Source organism: Ovis canadensis, chromosome 11 (genome assembly GCF_042477335.2).
Source record: "Ovis canadensis isolate MfBH-ARS-UI-01 breed Bighorn chromosome 11, ARS-UI_OviCan_v2, whole genome shotgun sequence".
Lineage (NCBI taxonomy): Eukaryota > Metazoa > Chordata > Mammalia > Artiodactyla > Bovidae > Ovis > Ovis canadensis.
In genome coordinates this window covers 35,525,596-35,546,201 of record NC_091255.1, presented here as the reverse complement: position 1 = coordinate 35,546,201, position 20,606 = coordinate 35,525,596, and the positions used below count along the sequence as shown (strand labels likewise).

At 48.5% G+C, this 20,606-nt stretch overlaps 2 protein-coding genes across 5 annotated transcripts; one reads left to right on the top strand and one right to left on the bottom strand.

Moving 5' to 3' along the window:
• Position 1: 1 nt before the first annotated feature.
• CLDN7 (claudin 7) lies at positions 2-14,533 on the top strand. Of its 4 annotated transcripts, XM_069603307.1 has the most exons (7): positions 2-176; positions 3,790-3,879; positions 9,690-9,832; positions 11,841-12,756; positions 13,558-13,722; positions 13,845-13,929; positions 14,016-14,533. In XM_069603307.1, exons 4-7 carry the CDS (start codon positions 12,534-12,536, stop codon positions 14,176-14,178), a joined length of 636 nt encoding a protein of 211 aa, XP_069459408.1. In that variant the 5' UTR covers positions 2-176; positions 3,790-3,879; positions 9,690-9,832; positions 11,841-12,533; the 3' UTR covers positions 14,179-14,533. The 4 variants fall into 4 exon arrangements, with proteins under 4 accessions (XP_069459408.1, XP_069459405.1, XP_069459406.1 ...); XM_069603304.1 differs by lacking the exons at positions 2-176; positions 3,790-3,879; positions 9,690-9,832 and adding an exon at positions 11,407-11,574; XM_069603305.1 differs by lacking the exons at positions 2-176; positions 3,790-3,879; positions 9,690-9,832 and adding an exon at positions 11,410-11,596.
• Positions 14,494-20,534, bottom strand: ELP5 (elongator acetyltransferase complex subunit 5). The gene is made up of 8 exons (XM_069603302.1): positions 20,189-20,534; positions 19,972-20,032; positions 19,807-19,887; positions 17,526-17,746; positions 16,257-16,438; positions 15,750-15,845; positions 15,506-15,606; positions 14,494-14,874 (listed from the first exon to the last, which is right to left on the bottom strand). The coding sequence occupies exons 1-8, from the start codon at positions 20,232-20,234 to the stop codon at positions 14,760-14,762; spliced, it is 903 nt and encodes a 300-aa protein (XP_069459403.1). The 5' UTR covers positions 20,235-20,534; the 3' UTR covers positions 14,494-14,759.
• Positions 20,535-20,606: the final 72 nt, after the last annotated feature.

Below are 20,606 nucleotides of genomic sequence, written 5' to 3'. Positions count from 1 at the left end.
AGCGTGCCGGGTGAGACACGCCCCTCGGGTTTCCGCCAGCCTGCCTCCGGGAAGTTTTGAGAACAGGGTCCCGGGAAACCAGGAGGCCCTGTTCCCCTTCACGTGAAGTCTCCGCCCACCGGCCGAGGTTCGGGGGTGAAGAAGCGACTTCCAAGGGATGGGAGGGGACGGGCCAGGTAAACTTGCCCAGGAGAGAACTCGGGCGGCCCGAGACCGAGCGCTAGCCTGCGCGCGGGGTGGGTGCAGAGCAATGGCCCGGAGTAACCCACAGCGGTTATTTTTAGCTCCCACGTTGGGAGACGCCAAATGTCAGGTCCCGGGTGTCCAAGCCTGTCCTGGGCGGGGGAGGACAGGGAGATGGAGCCTTAAAGGATCCGCGACAGGCTTCCCACGCGGAGATGACCCGGGGCACAGGAAATTCCGTTCCTAACGGCTCAGGTGTCTGGCCTCGGGGGTCGTCTTTCCTTGCATCCGTGCTCGGAGCACTGCCTCTCTAGCCTTTCCCCTACACCCATTCCCCACGTTGGTTCCTGGAGGTGGCCGGAGGGACAGGTGGTCACACCAACCACGTCACCAGCCCTGAGGTGCCCGAGCCGCCAAGAATGTGCTGGCCGCGTGGACGAGTTGGACACGCTCTCTGGAGGTCGCTCCAGGTTTGAATGCCCAAGCGAGGAGGGTGCGACCTAGAGTTGGCAAGTCCCCGGAGCAGCAGCGTAGAGCTCTGAGCACCGACAGCGCGCGCTGTGAAGAACGGGACTCAGAAGCACGGGGCTCTAGTGCCACCTGGAGGGAGAGCGCGGATCCGCAGAGGATCGGGCCGGGGTGGTCCGCTGCCCACTGTTCCCCCTCGTTCCACATCTTTAAGGCTTCCATTACTTCAGGCCCAGGCCTCTCTCTGGAGCTTCAGATCCGAGTGTTCAGCTGCCGCCTAGGTGGGCAATTCACATGATCAGCATGTTCAAACTTGCTTCTCCTGCTAACTTCCTCATCCCAGTGAACCGTCCTGTTAGCCAGCCTGTCCCTCCTATCAGAAAGAGGAAGTCATGCTTAATTCCTCCTCTCCTGCACTCCCCACCTTTATCCAGTTACCAGCATTGGTGTTTTGACCTCCTAAACCCTCATATTCATCTGATTTTTTCCACCTGTACTGTGGCCAGTTTGGTTTAGACAGCCATCACCCTGCCTGGTCTTCCTGCTCCTCTTCCCTTACAAGGAGGGGCAGAGTACAATTCAAAAAGAGTTCAACCTCCTCACTCTCCCCTCAGAAGTCTCTGTTGCCCACTGTCAAGTTCTAACCCCCTTTCAGAGTGAACAAAACCTCTTGCCTTTCCTCCTATCTCTACCTCACTTTCTATCCCCTCCCCTCAAGTTTTAGTCAATTCCTAACTATTTCTTGTATCCAGAACACACTGTGCTGTTTCACTCTTTGGTGGCTACTAATAATCATGGCATCTGGTCCCATCACTTCATGGGAAATAGATGGGGAAACAGTAGAAACAGTGTCAGACTTTATTTTTGGGGGCTCCAAAATCACTGCAGATGGTGACTGCAGCCATGAAATTAAAAGATGCTTATTCCTTGGAAGAAAAGTTATGACCAACCTAGATAGTATATTCAAAAGCAGAGACATTACTTTACCGACTAAGGTCCATCTAGTCAAGGCTATGGTTTTTCCTGTGGTCATGTATGGATGTGAGAGTTGGACGGTGAAGAAGGCTGAGCACTGAAGAATTGATGCGTTTGAACTGTGGTGTTGGAGAAGACTCTTGAGGGTCCCTTGGACTGCAAGGAGATCCAACCAGTTCATTTTGAAGGAGATCAACCCTGGGATTTCTTTGGAAGGAATGATGCTAAAGCTGAAGCTCCAGTACTTTGGCCACCTCATGCGAAGAGTTGACTCATTGGAAAAGACTCTGATGCTGGAAGAGATTGGGGGCAGGAGGAGAAGGGGACAACCGAGGATGAGATGGCTGGATGGCATCACTGACTTGATGGACGTGAGTCTGAGTGAACTCCAGGAGATGGTGATGGACAGGGAGGCCTGGCGGGCTGCGATTCATGGGGTCGCAAAGAGTCGGACACGACTGAGCGACTGAACTGAACTGAATAATCCCTTAGTCTGGAATACCAAAGGACTCCCATTGGTCCTCAGAAAAACTCTCCCCCCACCCCCGCCCCTGTGATACCTTCCTTGGCTTTGCTTCAGAAAACCATGTGTCCTCAGGATAGTACATTGTCATAATTTCTTCTCTGCACAGTAACCCTGAGGACAGATAATCATCTTGTTTACCTCTGTATCCTCAACACCCAGCTCACCCAGGATGAGCACTCAATATTTATTTGTTGAATGAATGAAATGAGGGTCTGCTCCTGATGGTCAGGAATATGGGCTGGGGAACAGTCATGAATGGGGGAACCTTTGGTAAATGGTTCCACATACCTGACCAAGGGGAACTAAAGTAGAAGAACTAAAGTCTGCTAGTTGAGGAGAACAAATCGCTTATGAATAAAAAGGAGCAGAAGTGATTGTTGGAAGCAGAGAAGGAAGGTAATTGGGAAGGTAAAAGGAAAACCAGGGATGCTGGAATGCCATGAAGGGAAGAGGGCAGGGAGAGAGGGAAAGCTGAGAAAGGTGCCAAGAGGAAAAAAGGGAACTGGAGGGAGGCACAGGTTGGAGGCAGATGAAAAGTCAGGGTAGCAGTTAGAATGCAGGCCTTGGGGTGTCTCCTGGCACTCAGGTCAAGGAACTTTCCCAGTCTCATTCAGATGCTTTGTTCTGATGCTTCTAGGAGTTTAAGCCCCAGGGAAAGTAGAATCAAAGAAAGCAAGTCAGATCTAGATAAAGAAGATAAAAAGAAAGGAGAAAGTGGTGGGGAGTAGAAGAGACAATGGGAATAAGGAGAGTCAGGAGGGAGGGAGAAAAATGGCTGGGAAGGTGGGAGAAAGAGACTAATTGAGAGAGGATGTGAGTGAAGTCGCTCAGTCGTGTCCGACTCTTTGCGACCCCATGAACTGTAGCCTACCAGGCTCCTCCATCCATGGGATTGTCCAGGCAAGAATACTGGAGTGGGTTGCCATTTCCTTCTCCAAGAGATCTTCCCGACCCAGGGACTGAACTCAGGTCTCCCGCATTGTAGGCAGATGGTTTACCGTCTGAGCCACCAGGAAAGTCCTGGAGACAGGATGGGAAGGGAAGAAATGAGACACAGGACACTGTGGGCATTTAGCATTGGAGCATGTGTGCGTTCATCTTGCTTAGAAATTAATCCGTGGCTCGTTTGATCTCAGAACCAGTTGTAGCCCTTTCTAAGCTCTGCCCTATGACATGGGGAGCTGATCCCTCCAGGCTTTTGTTTTCAAACTTCCATATTCACTGTCTTCTGACTGGATATAGCCCATAGGAGGTGAGAGATTGAAGGACAGGAGAAAGCCAGGATGTTTCTTCACTCTCTCTGCCTCCAGCTCCTACTCTTCAGGCCCACTTCACTTTCAGCTTCTAGAGGGAAACCTTGGACCCATGAGCTCCAGCAATGCCATCTCCTCCCTTTGTCCCATCATTGTTTTCGTCAATATATGAGGGTCTCAGGTACAGAGGATTGAATTAATGGCACAGTTCTTGGTACATGATACTCACTGATCAATGTCTTATCTTGTATTTATTTAAAAAATTATCCTTTTTTATTTCCACATCCATTTCTCATTTGTCTTCTCTCAAAAACCCACCATCCCAATGCATTCAAGGCTCCCTTTTGTTGTACTCTTGTAAAATATGAATTGTTTTATGTGCAGGTGGCTCAGTGGTGAAGAGTCTGCCTACCAGTATAGGAGATGCAAGAGATGTCAGTTGGATCCCTGGGTCGGGAAGATCCCCTGGAGAAGGTAATGGCAACCCACTTCAGTACTCTTGCCTGGGAAATCCCAAGGACAGAGAAGCCTGGAGGGCTACAGTCCATGGGGTTATAAAGAGTCAGACACAACTGAGCACAACCCAGTACACAGCATCTGTTTATATCTTTCAATCTGATCTTACTTATTTTCAGTAAGCACTATGTTTTAAAAACCCATTCATGTTCTGTGATTATTCAAGTGATGGTTTCATAATTATTTTATTGCATAATTTATTGATTCACCATTGCCTAATGCTCCACAGTGTCAGTCATCCCACCGATAGGCACCCATATCACCTCCACTTCCCAACCACAACAAAGAATGTGGCAGTGATCATGGAGCTATGTCTCTGCCTCTGCCTATGTCTTTGTCTTTATTTATATCTATCTCCATGAGCAGAATTGCTGAGTCATAGGGTATACTTCTACCTAATTTGACTAAAAACTACCAGCTTGCTTTTGAGAATGGCTATCAGAGTCTCCACTTCTATCAGGAGTTCCGGAGAGTTTTGCTACTACCACACCACCCTCTCAGGCAGCATCCACCCAGAAGCAGCTGAGTGAAGAGTATGGACTCTGGACCTGAATTGCCTGAGTTTGAGTCCCAGCTCTGATACTTAATAACTTTGCTCCCTTGGGAAAGTTACCTAAGCTCTTTGTGCCTTAGTTACCTCATCTGTAAAATGAGAAGGGAGATAATAATAGTATCCACATCTTAGGGTTTTAATGAAGGTGAATACTGTAATACTCATATAGTGCTTAGAAAAGACAGAAATAGATACAGTTTATTGTTTTTGTTTGGTTTTTGAAAAGCTCTATTGAGATAGAATTGACAAACAATAAACTGTACATATTTAAAATGTACAGTTTGATAAGGCAAAACATTTTTTCTTCGGACTTCCCTGGTGGTCCAGTGACTAAGACTCCCTGCTCCCAATGCAGGGGGCCCAGGTTCCATCCCTGGTTGGGGAACTAGATCCCACATACTGCAACTGAGACCTGATGCAGCCAAATAAATAAATAAATAAATAAAGATTTTATCTTGAGGTGTTATTGACATGTAACTTTATTTTTTTTTATTTTTTCTTTTTTTGACATGTAACTTTAATTTCAAGTGTACATGTATATATATGTACATATTACAACATATATGTATATATTACAGTGATATATGTATATATTACAAAATGATTACCAAAATACATCTAGTTAACAGCTAATTTGATGTTTTGACATGTATACACCTCTGAAACTGTCCCCAGAATCAAGATAATGAACACACCCATCACCCTCTGTGTTTCCTTGTACCTCTTTGTAATTCCTCCTGTCAGCCCCTAGGCAACCACTGATCAGATTTCAGTCATGAGGGACTAGTTTGCATTTTTTAGAATTTTATGCAAATAGAATCACACAGATTCTACTCCTTTTGTCTGGACTTCTTTACTTCCCATAATTTTGAGATTCATATATGTTGTTTCGTGTATTGTGAGTTTATCTTTTTTATTGTGAAGTATTATTGATTTGATTATCAATAGTAATCAGTTAGATTGTCCATCACCTGTTGATGAATATTTGCATTATTTCCAGTTTGTGGCTGTTACAAATAAAGCTGCCATGAACATTTACATACAGGTCTTCAAATGAGCATATACTTTCATTTCTCTTGGAAAATACATAAGAGTAGGATGGGTGGATTATATGACAGGTGTGTGTGTGTGTAACTTCTTCTTTTTTTTTTTTTAGTAAATCAGGTTTTACTGCTCACAGGGTCATTTCTGAGTTGCAAACAATCTGTCCCTGTATTCCCCTATTCAGTCTGGGCTGCCACCATCAGACAGACAGAAAGTGCCAGGACACTGTTTTTCTTGCATTTTGGGGAAACTTTAGCAACAGACAGTAGTGTGTGACTTTCTATGAATTGGCCAAATTGTTTTCTAACGTGGTTGTCCCACTTTACATGCCCACCCACAATATCTAAAAGTTCCAGTACCTCCACACACCAGCACTTCAGATGGTCAGTCTTTTAAAATCCAGAATTGGACTATGAAGTGAGTGAAAGTTGCTCAGTCATGTCTGACTCTTTGCGACCTCATGGCCTATACAGTCCATGGAATTCTCCAGGCCAGAATACTGGAGTAGGTAGCCATTCCCTTCTCCAGGGGATCCATCAGAATGGACTATATGAGATTTTAAATAAATGAGAATTTGTCAATTTTTGTCAGTTCAGTAGGTGAAAGGTGATATTGTATTTCAGTTTTCTCTGATTACTTATGGCTTGGAGCATCCCTTTAAACTCTTGTTAGCATTTTGGCTTTCTATTTTTTTTGCAAATCCCTTCCATGTATTCTTTGCCCATTTTTCTCTTGGAATATTTTTACTGTTGATGGGCAAGACATTTAAACAAATAATATTAGTTCGTTGTCATATTTGGATTTTGCAAATATTTTCTCTTGTTCTATCGTCTGCCTGTTAATTTTTCTTTCATGAACTTCATTTAGCAGAAACCTTTAAATTTAGTATCATCAAAATGACCAACTTTCCCCTTAGGATTTGTGATTTTGAAATTTTGCATGTGTTCTTTTCCATTTTTGCATCAAAATTTACCTTTTCTTCTAAGAACTTTATAGTTTTTTGATTTACATTTTTGTTTGTTTGGTTGTACCATGGCAGCTGGGATCTTAGTTACCTGACGAGGGATCAAACCTGCCCCTCCTGCACTGGGATCACAGAGTCTTAACCAGTGGACCACCAGGGAAGTCCCCACATTTAGGTCTTTTTTTTTTTTTTAGTTCTACCAGTTTATTGCTACCAATCCATCTCCCTCTACCCTCCTCAATCGTGCATGCTCAGTCACGTAACCCAATGGACTGCAGCTTGCCAGGTTCCTCTGTCCGTGGACTTTTCCAGGCAAGAATACTGGAGTGGGTTGCCATTTTCTTCTCCATGTTTAGGTCTTTTTAATCCATCTAGAGTTCATCCTTGTTTAGGGTGTTAGGGATCCAATATATTTTTCTCATATTCCCACCACATTTACCACATGTCCACTTCTGATATGGGCTTCCCAGGTGGCACTAATGGTAAAGAACCTGCCTGCCAATGCAGGAGACATAAGAGATGTGGGTTCGATCCCTAGGTTGGGAAGATCCCCTGGAGAAGGAAAAGGCAGAGAGAATTACCTGGAGAATTCCCTGCAATTCTTGCCTAGAGAATTCCATGGACAGAGGAGCCTGGTGGGCTGTAGTCCCCAGGGTCAAAAAGAGTCAGACACCACTTAAGTGACTTAGCATACAGCATGCACTTTTGATATATATGTAAGTACCTCTGTCTCTGGTATTCTGTTCCATTGGTGTATCTCTCTGTTCTTGCACGAATACTATACAGTTATTGTTGCTGAATGCTTTGTAGCAAGTTTAAATTTCTGGAAGAGCAAGACCCCTCTTGTCTCTCTTACTTCTCAGCGAAGACCTATTTGTGTGTGTGCGCGTTTTAAGGTAAACTTATTAATATCTTTTAAAAAACACCAATTGAATGTTTTTTGGTAATATATCAAATTGTATGTTATTCTGGGGACAACTGATACCTTTATAATGTTAAGTTATCCCATTTAAGAGCATGGACTATTTCTGTATTCATTCATCCTCTATATTCTTTCAGTTCAGTGCAGTCATTCAGTCATGTCCAACTCTTCGTGACCTTATGGACTGCAGCACGTCAGGCTTCCCCGTCCATCACCAACTCCTGGAGCTTACTCAAACTCATGTCCATCGTGTTGGTAACACCATCCAACCATCTCATCCTCTGTCTTCCCCTTCTCCTGCCTTCAATCTTTCCCAGCATCAGAGTCTTTTCCAATGAGTCAGTTCTTCGCATCAGGTGGCCAAAGTATTGGAGTTTCAGCTTCAGCATCAGTCCTTCCAATGAATATTTATGACTGATTTCCTTTAAGATGGATTGGTTTTATTTCCTTGCAGTCCAAGGGACTCTCAAGAGAGTCAACACCACAGTTCAAAAGCATCAGCTCTTTGGCGCTCAGCTTTCTTTATAGTCCAACTCTCACATCCATATATGACTACTGGAAAAACCATAACTTGACTAGACGGACCTAGTAGAATTAAAATTCTTCTTCCATTGAGGTCTTATGAATACTTGGTTAGTTCCAAGATGCTCTATAATTTTTGCCAGTGATGCAAATTGAGTGTTACTTTTTAAATTATATTTTCTAATTAGTTATTGCTGGTGTAGTAAAATACTAGTGACTCTCTTTGTGGGTGGATCTTGTGTACAGCAAACTTGCTGAACACCATGGATAGTTCTGACAGACTCTCTGTTGCTTTTATCTGACTTTCTACTAGGTGATTATATCGTTTGCAAATCAGTTTTATTTTGACCCTTTCAATCTTTGCACAATCTATTTCTTTCTCTTCCTTGTGGTATTGATCAAGCTCATTGTCGACTTCTTTATACCTGTGTTCTCATCATCATTGTTGTTGACTTCAGAACCCACCAGGACACTCCATTTACTCACGGCCTCTCAGCCCTCAGTCTCATCTCCAACTGTCTTTCTCTTCAGTCCACCTTCAGGCCCTTACCCAAGGCTTTGTTATCTCTAACAATACCCTCTTCCAATTTAGTGAATTCAAGTCTGCCACCTCTGATGATCACCTCCTAGGCTTCTAGATCATCCATTCATGTATCCCCACTTCTCTCACTTTACGGAGACTTCAAAACCATTGACTGATCAGTTTTTCACTATCCACTGACTCCTTTCTATGTTTGCTCTCCTTAATACCCAATTTATAGCACATAATCACTCTCGTGCAAATTAGAATTCCTTCTCTATTCTCTGTCTCTTTCTTTCTTTCTTTCGGCAACACTGCTTGGCTTTTAGGATTTTCAGTTCCTTGACCAGGTATTGCACCCAGGCCACAGTAGTGAAAGCCTGGAGTCCAAATCACTAGGCTTCTAGGGAACTCCCCCTTTTCTCTCTTTTTAGCAAAATCCCAACCCTGGCTAATTCCAACTCTCCATCTACTTTCTCCTCATACCCGGCTCTTTACTTAAAGGATTCTAGAGCAAGAAATTCACAGTGATGGTGACTGGTGATACTTTAAATCAGTGGTTCTAGTCTGGGACCAGTTTTGCTCATCTCATCACTGGGACATCTGGCAATCTCTGGAGACAATGATTTCTTTTTTTTTTTTTTTAATTTTATTGAAGCATAGTTGATTTACAATGTTGTATTAATTTCTGCTGTACAGCAGTGATTTTATATATATATATATATTCTTTTCCATTATGGTTTATGACAGGATATTGAATATGGTTTCCTGTGCTATCCAGTAGGACCTTGTTTATTCTGGAGACATTTTTGATTGTCACACTGGGGTGTGGGAGAGGATACTGGCATCAAATCAGTGGAAGTCCAGGGTGCTGTTAAATATCCTATAATGCACAGAACCATGCCATAACCAAGACTTATCTGGCCCCAAATACAATAGTGCTGAGGTGGAGCAATCCTGCTCTAAGTTAATACAAGTCTCAAAGAGACAATAGAAACAGGGCTGTAGCACTTGTTGTTCCCTATGCCTATAATGTGGTTCTTCCTGGGTGGCTCATTATTTAACAGTCCCTTCCTAGGTAGGTCTCCCTGACCTTACTCTGGAATGGACCCAACCTCATCACATTGCCCTATTTTATTGCTTTGAAAACATGCACCATTTTATGTCTTTATTGCCTGCTTCCTCCTTCTAGAATCTAAGTTACCTGAATGAAGCATCCTCTTTTTCTTTTTTGACGGCACAGAATGCCATGCAGAACTTCCTCGACCAGGGATTGAACCTGTGCCCCCTGCACTGGAAGCACTGAATCTTAACCACTGGCCCACCAGGAAGTCTGCAGTGTCCTCTTGTTTACAGCTGTAGCCCCAGTGTCAAGCATGGTGCTTGGTACATTATACAGGGTCTCGGAAAATATTTGTCAAATCAGTATATGAAAATCATGTTAATTTGCAATTTAGCTATTTATTCATCAGCTATTTATTGGGGATAAAATCCAGACACATCTCTTGGAACTTATAGTATAGTGGGGAGACTGACGTTGAGTAAATAATCACACAAAGTGAATAGCTTCCAGTCATGATAAGAACGTTGAATGTACAGTACAGGTAGCAGTGAGAACATTCAGCAAGGTGACCTGACTCAGTCTGGGGCGAGGTGCTCAGGCCAGGCCTCCCAGGAGAAGTCATATTTGAGCTGATAGCTAAGGATGAGTCGGTTAGCTGGGTAGAAGGAAGGTTGGGTGGGGGTAGATGAGAAGAGCACCCAGGCATAGAGAACAGAGAGCAGAGGCACTCTGGTGGGAAGGAACACTGTATAGTTCAGGAAGTGTGGCTGACGCATGGAGTCTCATAAACCATAGTGTAACATTTATTTGCAAATCCAGTGGAGCATTAGGAGCCAAAGAATGCCATTGGAAGTTTTAAGGATTTTAAACAGGAAGTGATAAGATAAAAAGTTTATTAAAAAAACAAACTTGTTTCTGGAAAATAGATTTTAGAAGGACAAGCAGGGAAGCAGAGAGAGATTGGTTTGGAGGCGGTTGCAGTGTCCAGGCAAGAGGTGATGGTGGCTTGGCCTGAGATGGTCTCACTGAGCTTGGAGAGGAGCTGGATATATTTAACTAACAAGAAACATGAAAAAAAAAAAGAACAAGAAACGTGGATTTTCAGAGCTGGAAATCACCTTAAAAAAATAAAAAACTCACCATTAATCAAAGGTAGAAAAATTGAATAATAAAGAGTTCCTTAAAGTCTGCATTTTACAGAAAAACAGGTTAATTAGGACTATGAAGGGCCCATTAATATTTTTATTGAATGAAAGAAAGACGGAGAAATGTTTGAGGAGGAGCAAAGATGGGAAATATGAGAGACTTGAGGTTAAAAAATTAAGTGAAAGAGACAGAGTAAGAAGGGAATGTGAGCCCGAGAGTTGTCAGGTTGGAGAAGGAAAGATTGGAAGGAAACTGGACCTTGAGGGAGCAGGGATGCGCTCTAGGGTAGATGCAAAGAAAGGCTACTGGGTGATGCTGGGCTCCAAGGGGGCTGGAGATGGGGCACAAAGGTAGACTAAAAGATGAGGAGTAAAATAGGAAGAGGAAAGGACAGGAAGGGGAGATGATAACAGAGGAGGGAGGAATGGGTAAGTGGCGGATGCTTGGTGGGATGGGGCAGAACTCAGGGAGCATGACAGAAGAAACCTGAGGGTGAGGTGGGGGTCTGAGGACTGAATCAAAGGCCACATTAGAGCCAGATGTTCTGGAGGACGGCACGGTGAAAGGGCGGGAGAGGGCACACAGACAGGCAGGTCCAGGCTCCGGAAGAGGGTGAGAAACTAGCGCAGGGCTGGGGGAGGAAGAAGAGGGAAAGGTGGAGGACCGGCTGGAAAAACTCCAGGGGAAGAGAATGGTGGGTGTGGCCAAGACTCTGACCCAGGCCTTACCCTGCTCCCTCCCTTCGCTGGATTCTGGCTTCAGTGGTTTCTTCCTTCTGCGGAAAGGACACTTGAGGCGGGATGAGACTGTGACTGCGGGGCGGGGGGGTGCCAAGGGCCCCGCCATTAAGTCATGTCCAGCAGAGATCGGAATAGGGGGCGGAGGAGACGGGTGCTGGGGCACCGCTTCTGGAAGCCAGGTGTCTGGTGCAGGCGACTGCGGTGAGGGGCGGTTGGGCGCTAGGCGGTGGCTCTGGCGGTGGAGACTCTAATTAGACGGCTGAAGTGGACAGTTCTGAGGGGTCCCCGGAAGGTGGGGTCGGCGAGGAAAGGAGACTGAAGAGAAAAACAGTAGAACCGAGGGTGGGGGCGAAAGTAGGGCGGGATAAAGAGCGAGTAGAAGCCGAGAGTCCCTGCGGGGGGGAAGGCGGAGCCAGGGCTAGCCTGGGGCATCTCTCCCGCTCAGGCTCCGCCGCGTTCCTGGCGCACCTGTCCCGGAGCGGGGAAGGGATGTCCTTGCGCCCGAGGGACCTCCAGTCCGAGGGGCTTCCTCAGAACTCGGGACTCCCGAGAAGACTCCACCTCCCCCCTCCAGCGGGCCGAGCCCAGTAAGTGAAGGGGCGTGACGCTGGTGCTCAGGTTTCTTCCTCCACACCTGAGCCAGGAGGGGTGGGGGCAAGGACTTCCGGCTCAGGTGAGTGTCCCTTCGGTGACGTCAGGTCACCCTCGGCCGCCCCTCGATCACTCCCTGTCTCGCGCCCCCGACGCCCTACTTATACTCAGGTGCGCAGCACCTGTCCGCCCGCACCTGCCCGCTCACCGCTGAGCGACCTTTAGTTGGCACAGCAGCCTCGGGCCGACAGCCCAGGATACTCTGGGGACTTCCAGCACCCGGAGGCCGCGCCCGTACGGCCCCTCCACCTTTTGTTTCGGAAGAGTCGCCGAGCGCCCGAGGGAGCCGCCAGGCCTTCGCGGATCGCTTTTGTCGGTCACCAGTCCTGTTCCCCTCTGCCTTGAGACTCTCGCCTCGCCGGAGGGGTCGGTTTGTTTACTCCGGAGACCAGATTTGCAAGCAGTCGACCAACAACTTCTTTTTTGCCTCTTTGGGTGACTTAAAAACTCGCCCGCCAGGCGCCCCTCGTCTATTCTGAGGGCGGAAATGGCCAATTCGGGCCTGCAGCTGCTGGGCTTTTCCATGGCTCTGGTGGGCTGGGTGGGCCTGGTGGCATGCACCGCCATCCCGCAGTGGCAGATGAGCTCGTACGCTGGCGACAATATCATCACCGCCCAGGCCATGTACAAGGGGCTGTGGATGGACTGCGTCACGCAGAGCACCGGCATGATGAGCTGCAAAATGTACGACTCGGTGCTCTCCCTGCCGGGTAAGACCGCGGGACCGACGGGGCGGATGCTCCAGAGCCGGGGTCGCGGGGTGGGTGAGGGGCCGGGCTCGAGGCCCCACGGCCCGACGCGCTGGGTTGCGCGGTAGCGCGGCTGGAGAGGAGGAAGCGGTAGGGCCGAGGTCCTGGGACTGCACGTGCGCGGGTCCGGCTGAGCCCCTTTTCGCCCGCGGACGCGCCTCGTCTCCCGGCCGAGCGGCCAGCGGACCAAGCCGCTCCCGGTAAGCTGAGTCCTGGGGCGCGGCCTTCCCCTCCCCCTACCCCGAGGAGGCCAAGGTCTTCGCCATCTCCCGCCCTTTTCTCGGACAAAAGGCGGCGCGGGCTGGAGGCCGCGGGGTTGGGCTGGGGGCCGCTGGGTCGAACCAAGGGCCGAGGAGCCTCGCCTCCTGTTTGCCCCCTGGGCCGCCGCCTGCGGCTTCTAATCTTATCGGCCGATTAGCCGAAGCCACAAACCGTGGCCTCGATAGTGGGGTCAGAGCTGAGACGAGAGCCAGGACTGCGGGCGGCCCCGGGGCTGCAGCCACCGCTACCGGGGCTCAGGTCACCACCTCTGTTTTCCTTCGACGTCCACTTTCACCCTTCCCCCTCCGCGGGGGCAGTTTCATCGAAACCCAGGCGCCCCGGGCGGATCCTAGAGCCGAGAGGGCGGGGCAGAGCGGGAAGGCCACGGAGTCGTGAGGGGGCGGGACCCGCCGGCTCCGACCTGGGACTCGGGGTCTGAATCGGTCCGAGGGTCGCCCCGTCATTTCCAGCAAGGATGGCATCCTTACCCCTTTTCCGCAGCGGCCTTGCAGGCCACTCGAGCCCTAATGGTGGTTTCCCTGGTGCTGGGCTTCCTGGCCACATTCGTGGCCACGATGGGCATGAAGTGTACAAACTGTGGGGGAGACGACAAAGTGAAGAAGGCCCGGATAGCCATGACGGGAGGCATCATTTTCATCTTGGCAGGTGAGCTACAGGTCCAAGGTGGGGACAAGGACTCTGTTAACCATCCTGAAGGGGTAAGTGTGGACACAGTGCGGGTTTGGGGGGGGTGGCTCACAGTACCTGAATCCCCATTTTTTCCCCAGGTCTTGCTGCCTTGATAGCTTGCTCCTGGTACGGCCATCAGATTGTCTCAGATTTCTATAACCCGTTGGTCCCCATGAATGTTAAGTAAGTATGAGAGCCCTATCTCCTAAGGGGTCTGGGGTTGGGAGAGGCAGGCCAGGGTTCATGACCGCAATCCCTTCTCTCCACAGGTATGAATTTGGTCCTGCCATCTTCATTGGCTGGGCAGGGTCTGCTCTGATCATCCTGGGAGGTGCGCTGCTCTCTTGCTCCTGTCCTGGGAGTGAGAGCAAAGCTGGATACCGTGCACCTCGCTCCTACCCTAAGCCCAACTCTGCCAAGGAGTATGTGTGAGCTGGGACGCCCCTGCCCCAACCTGGCAGCCTACAGGTGCCTCCTTATGAAAGGACCTGGGGCAGAGAGCTCAGCCTGTGGGCAGGGTGCCAAGCAAAAGCCTTCAGTCACTCTAGCCCAGCACACCATGTACAGTTTCCTGGGGGGTTGGGTGGGGGGGACAAAAAAGGGAGGGTGTGCTTTTTGTACAGTAATAAAAATGTTTTGGAAAGTAGGCTTTTTTTCCATCCCCTTCAGGGCATCTGCTTCCCTCATCCACTCCCAGCCTCCAGTCCTGTCCACTTTCGACTTTTGCTTAAATAGCAACCAAAGAACTTTTTCTTTTAATACAAAATAAAATATTTTATTAGGGTTGGGGGGAGGTGGTGTTCCTATCCTGTCACTTTCTCTTATGCCTCCAGCCCACTTCTCACTGGAAGCTGCTCCCTGGCTCATGGGTCACAGGGCAGGGCCTCCATAGAAACAGGAAACAAAGATGGAGCAGAGACAGGCTAAGGCCAATACACACATTGAAGGATGGTTACAGGCCCGTAGTCTTCCTCTTCCCCTCCTACTGCAGTGTAGTCAAATCTCCTAGACAATCAAACATCTAGGTCATCGTCTGGGTCTTCTTGATCCAGGTCATCATAAGCATCTGGCTCATAGAAGATGTGGCTGGTAGCCTGGCCCAGCCCAGGGCGCAGTAGAGCCTGCTGTCTGAGGAGAGATAAGGGGAGAATTGGTGCTGGGGAGGGTGGGTAATGGGTCACATCCGGACACCCTCTTTCTGCGTAACAGTCACTCCCTCTCTGGCTTCCATGTCTTCTTGGGCTAAATCCCTTTGTCTGACCTTGTGTAGCACCAACTGGTATAGGGATGGATACTCTTAGACAGCTCTTGCAACACCCTAAGTTCTTAGCAGCTTGAGGGCAAGAATACTGTGTAGTCTTGCTTCACCCGCCCACATGCTGGGCACAGAACAAGTGTCTACTAAGCCCTTATTAACCTGTCTCTGGCATACCATCTAGCTTCCTACCCTCCCAGTGCTGCTACCTGGAGAAAGGGCCACTTCCCTGGGGTCTGGTCCCGCTCAGCCCAGGCCCAGATTACTTTGGGGACATTAGTGAGCTGGGACCCAAAGCGCTAATGGAGAGAAAAGAGACATTGAGGCCCTTTGACACTGCTGGGGTTTGGGTGGGTAAAGAGCCACTCCCCAGACTTGACTCTGGAGGTGGACTTCAGCCCCTATAAAGTTGAAAAAGTTAATCAACAACCTGCTGTCGCCCCACCTCTTAGGCCCAATGCTGGGCTCAACTCAGGGACTTGGGCACTGAGGCCCCAACCTTACTTTTCCGAGCTGAACTGGAAGGGCAGAGTCAGGCTATCTTTGGCTTCTCTCTCCTTCTTGGACAGATGAAGGTTAAAAGTCAAATGAGTAGTGGGGTCCACCTGCAGGTACAGAAGAAGCTGCTGGTCTGCACCATCCCTGGAATCCCTGACCCCACGCCCCCAATGTCTGCAGTTTTTATCCCCCTCTCCTTTTTCCAGACCCCAAATCCCATCCCCTTGTTCCCGCCCTGGCTCTTAGGTACCGAGGGAGTATGAGGATCTGAGCGGGGCTGGGATTCCAGTGGCGGCTCCGCTTGGAGCTCCAAGCTGAAGTCAGGAAGGATGGAGAACCACTGAGTCTGGGGAGAAGTAAGAAGAGGGTTAAGAAGGATTTTTCTATCTTACTGAGCAAACCAGAGAACCAGGAACTGCCACTCCAGCTCTTAGCCACTGATCTGACTGGCTTCTTCCGGCTCATGCGTTCCACCTCTTAGCCCCTCAAACCTCTCCATGGGGACAACTTTTGGCTTTTTCTCCTTTTCCATTTCCTGGAAGGCAGTGTCTTTTGTTGGTTCAGCTTACAGTATGTGAGCTTTCCAGGCTACAAAATGGGGATAATAAAACAATCTACCTCACAAGGCATCTCACAAAGGAGATAAAATGGGGGAACTGCTACGATGAGGGCCCAGGGACGTGCTCCATCACATCATCTGTTTTACTGCTCTCCCTCTCTGTCTGACCTCAACCTCCAGTCCCCTGCTTCTCCTGACCTGGTGGGTGGGGCGCTGTCTCGGCCTCCGACAGAGGATCTGAGCCGATGCCTGGCCCATCATACCACTCAGGGTCACCTCGGTCTGAGCAAGGCTGCTCAATGCTCCCAAAGGGCCTGGGCCGTGAAGCTCTTCATGCAGCAGGCCCAGCACACGCACCTGCTCACCTGGGGGGGTGTCACCTGTAGAGGGACAAGAAATGTGGTGCACGAAGGGCAGTAGGGAGCATTCCAGGGATGCTTGGGATCAAACAGTGAAGAGGAAAAAAAAGGCCCACATCAGAGGCCCACATCCTCTCAGAACTCTGCCCAGATCCTGACTGACCTCAGTCAGTTTCACCACCCTGCTCTGACTTCTTTCAGGCCTCACCTTAATACACATTCTTATTCCAGCGTACATCGAATCAAGGCACTGCTCTGACCTCAATCCTCAGGAGTGCCCCAAGGCCTCCAGGAAGGAACTCACACTTTCAGTGTTTGTTCTCCACTTGCTTTCAGCCTCATCTCTTGTACACAGAACTACCTGCTGTGTCTGGAACTTGCCAAAAATCCCAGTTGGTGCCTTAGATCCCCTCCCATCTTCCCTCCTTTTTTAGCTGCATTTAGTGTAAAACACTACACTAAAGATTTGCATTTTTAGGTTGAACTGTATGAAACTGCTAACATCTGACCATATCTGACCTATAAAGACAACAGTTCCAAGTGGTTCATCCTAATACTATATACTCCATTCTCCCTCGACTTTTACAGAGGAAACTGAAGCGCTGTCAGACCAAACACCTGTGTACCGAGCTGGGTATCTGACTCTAAAGCCCATCTTAGGACCCACTGTACTTTAGGGCTAGTCCCAGAGCTATCAGCTGGACAAATTGGCCTGACTGACCCTTCACTCTTCAAGACATTCCTTAAGGTACTCTGTACATGTTCCTTTATCATCACAGTCCTTATCAGGCTATCCAGTAAATTGCTTGTTTACTGGTCTGTACCCTTAACGGGACTTTGAGCTCCTGGAAGGCAAGGACCCAACACTGTATGTATATATTTAACATTTGTTGAATGAATGAACGAGAGGAAAAAAAAAACCACAAACTTGGAAAATAAAAAAAGAGTGATTGATAGCATTATGATGCAATCAAGAAATAGAATAAAGATTAAAGTGTTGGAAGAAAGCCCAACTGGAGATCCCTGATATATTTCTTGTTAGGGTGGAGAGGGGCACATGGTTGGTAGGGGGAATGTATGAAGGGAAGAAACAAATGAGGAGCCTCACCAGGGCAGGAGTCCTGACGGCTCAGCGCATGCAGGGTCTGGCAGAGTGTGGGGCAGGGAAGGTGATGCAGCAACCAGCTGAGGGAATCAAGAGCAATGGTGGCAGGGCCAGAAACTGTCCTCTTGTCCAGGGCCCTCAAGGCTTCCAGGGGCCCTCCAGGAAGGGCTTTCCCAGGTTTTGACCAGCTGAGAGGGTCTCTAAAGAGATCATGGTAAACCAGCCTATAAAGGGAAAATAAAAGGCATGATTATACTGCTCCCCTGCCCCCGCCATCTCCAACTTTGGCTTCTGATCTTTGTGGTTCGGTTTCCTTGATTTTCACTAATATTTTAAATATCAGTGAAAAGCTGATTTAAAAAAACTTAATAGAATATAGTGATTGACAGCACAGACTTTGGTGTCAAACAGCCCTGAGCTCCAAGCTTGGTTCTACTTGCCCAAGGTCACCTGATACATTACTTCATCTAAGACTCAGTTTCTTCACTTATAAAACAGGAATACCAACCTTCTGACATTTAGTACAGTGCTTGACAAGTAGTAAACACTTGATAAATGTTAACTGTCATCATTATCAAATATTTCCTGAGTGGTGCCTAAAATATATCCTTCTCTGAATGGTTAAAGAGGAAGGCGAGGACCTGAGACATGGTTCCTGCCTGTAAAACAGCTTAGAGAACGTCAAGAAGCAAGTCCTGTCATACTAACTACAGATAGAATAACAATTCAGGAAAAGAAACTGGCATGGACTGGAAATCCTGGGAAAGCTTCACAGTGGCAGAACTTGTTCCCAGATACCTCCTTTGTATCTCCTGCTTCTCTTGTGAGTGTCATCTTTACAGCATCATGTCTACTCTAACAATGGATACAAAATTTGGGCAGATGTAAACTACCATTATTCAGCTAACTATGCAGACCAGGAAACAATTTTTCTTAACCATCCAACATAGGTTCAGGGACCTCCTGATCCGGGTGCTTTCCTCTGCCCCATATCAGTCTGTAAGTCCTCGAAGGTGTACCTGCTAACGTCCTTTTACATTTGTCCCAAACTCTCCACCCTGCCTTAAGCCAGGCCTGTCTCCTTTTACCATTATTCTCTGAGATTTCATTGGAATACGAATCCTGTCTACTTCAATCACTGCTCTAATCTAGCACAGTCCCTGGTTCACAACTAGCTCTTAACCAGCACTTCTACATCTGAGAGAACCTGCATTTTTGCAAAACCCTTCCCACTTGGTCTCCCTAAGTCCAGGCTCCCCGCCCCCCTCCCCCTGGGGCCCAACCCATTCTCCCCAGTGTGGAGTCTTTCTAACAGGTATGATGTTATCACTCTCCTTTCAAATTTTCCTTTTCATGCTCTGTAAGACTTTTCACTATTATCAGATACTGCTCTTTGGCTGACCTCAGGAAGCTCCTGCATCTCCCACGAACAGGTATGGCTTCCATGTTGTTTAGTCACTAAATGGTGTCCGACTCCTTTGTTGACTCCATGGACTGTAGCCCACCATGCTCCTCTGTCCAAGGGATCTCCAGGCAAGAATACTAGAGTGGGCTGCCATTTCCTTCTCCAGGGGATCTTCCCGACTGAGGGATTGGACCCACAGCTTCTGCCGCATCTCCTGGACAGTAGGCAGATTCTTTGCCTCTGAGCCACCAGGGAAGCCAGATGGCTTCCGTATCTCCCCAATTATGCATAAATTGTTCCTTCTGTTTGTAGGACAAATACCTATGTAGCCTGCAGTTGGTGCTGACATACGTTGATCACTAGACTGATTCACTCAAAAGGCAGAACATGTTTATTCTTATTCTCCAGGGCAGTCTTTAATGCTAGCCTGTACTGTCGGCCTTTTATTACTCAATTCATCTTCTGTAGTCCCTGTTTTGGATTCTCCAGATAACTACTCTTCATCATTCCACTTACTAATTCCTACCTCCGTTGAAAGACCCATTTCCATTCAATGAATTGTCGACTAGGCTTTAAGCTTCTCTGGTGGTTCAGATGGTAAAGAACTGGCTGGAAAGCAGGAGACCTGGGTTCAATCCCTGGGTGGGGAAGATCCTCTGGATAAGTGAATGGCAACCCACTCCAGCATTCTTGCCTCCGGGAAATCTCATGGACAGAGGAGCCCGGGCTACAGTCCACGGGGTCGCAAAGGGTCGGACACGACTGGCAACTGACACTTCCACACTACTACATATCAGGTTTTTTCCCTGTTGCTGGAAGGGAAATTCCTCAGCAACATTAGTCCCAAATCCAATTAAATTTCTTCCAATTTGTACTTACCGGCTGTTGATATTGGAGTCAAAACCTTCACGAAACTCTTCTTCGCTCACTTCACAGCCCAGGACGTGGACTTGCTCACCACTGAGGCAGAGATGAGGGGGACTGTCAGAATGGGACTCAGGCTCCCTCATCGGACGGAACGGCGAGACGCTGCGGGATACTCACCACAACGCAGATTTCTTGACAAGCGCCTTCAGGAGACTACGCCCCTCCCACTCCACGGAGTCTGGAAAGAGCGAATAACAAACAGCCTGAGAATACTGAGGTTTTCGCATTCACCAAGTGGTCGAGACCTCCACCCCTGGCTTGTGACCTATGGCCCCTCCTCTCCACTTCCGCCCCTTGCGCCCTGTTCCGAAGCGCCTGTGCCTTCGACCCTCACCCCGAAGCAGCATCAGGCCACCAACAGCCAACAGCGACTCCAACATCCCCAAAACGCGTCCCGTCCCTTTTCGGACGCCCTCTGATGGCGTCACTGTCCACTACCCCGCCCCCTCTACAAAAGGGGCGGGGCATCCACGACCCCTCCCACCACTAAGACCTGGTATAGTCTGGAGAGGTGATTAGGTTCACTATCCCAGGAAGGCTCACGGGGAATAGCGCCTCCTGAGTGCTGGTACACACACGTAGGGACGACGTCCCTCTCTACACTTTTACCGTGACCGGGGCGGAAAGGGCCGTTGGGGCAGTTGTCCGTGGGAGGGGGAGGTGGCCGCGCGAGCCCTTCCGACGGTCTGAGCCTCGGGGACAAGTGACGTCACTCCGCTCAGCCCATGCAATTCAAGGTGGGCCTGCTTTGC

Excerpts from the sequence above, each read along its gene's own strand:
- CLDN7 (XM_069603307.1), top strand. The coding sequence starts at position 12,534 with ATGGCCAATTCGGGCCTGCAGCTGCTGGGCTTTTCCATGGCTCTGGTG. Across the intron at positions 13,723-13,844 it reads CATCATTTTCATCTTGGCAG|GTCTTGCTGCCTTGATAGCT; the intron begins GTGAGCTACAGG and ends TTTTTTCCCCAG. Across the intron at positions 13,930-14,015 it reads TTGGTCCCCATGAATGTTAA|GTATGAATTTGGTCCTGCCA; the intron begins GTAAGTATGAGA and ends TTCTCTCCACAG.
- ELP5 (XM_069603302.1), bottom strand. The coding sequence starts at position 20,234 with ATGTTGGAGTCGCTGTTGGCTGTTGGTGGCCTGATGCTGCTTCGGG. Across the intron at positions 20,033-20,188 it reads TGGCCTGATGCTGCTTCGGG|ACTCCGTGGAGTGGGAGGGG; the intron begins GTGAGGGTCGAA and ends CGCTCTTTCCAG. Across the intron at positions 17,747-19,806 it reads GACTCCAATATCAACAGCCG|GCTGGTTTACCATGATCTCT; the intron begins GTAAGTACAAAT and ends TTCCCTTTATAG.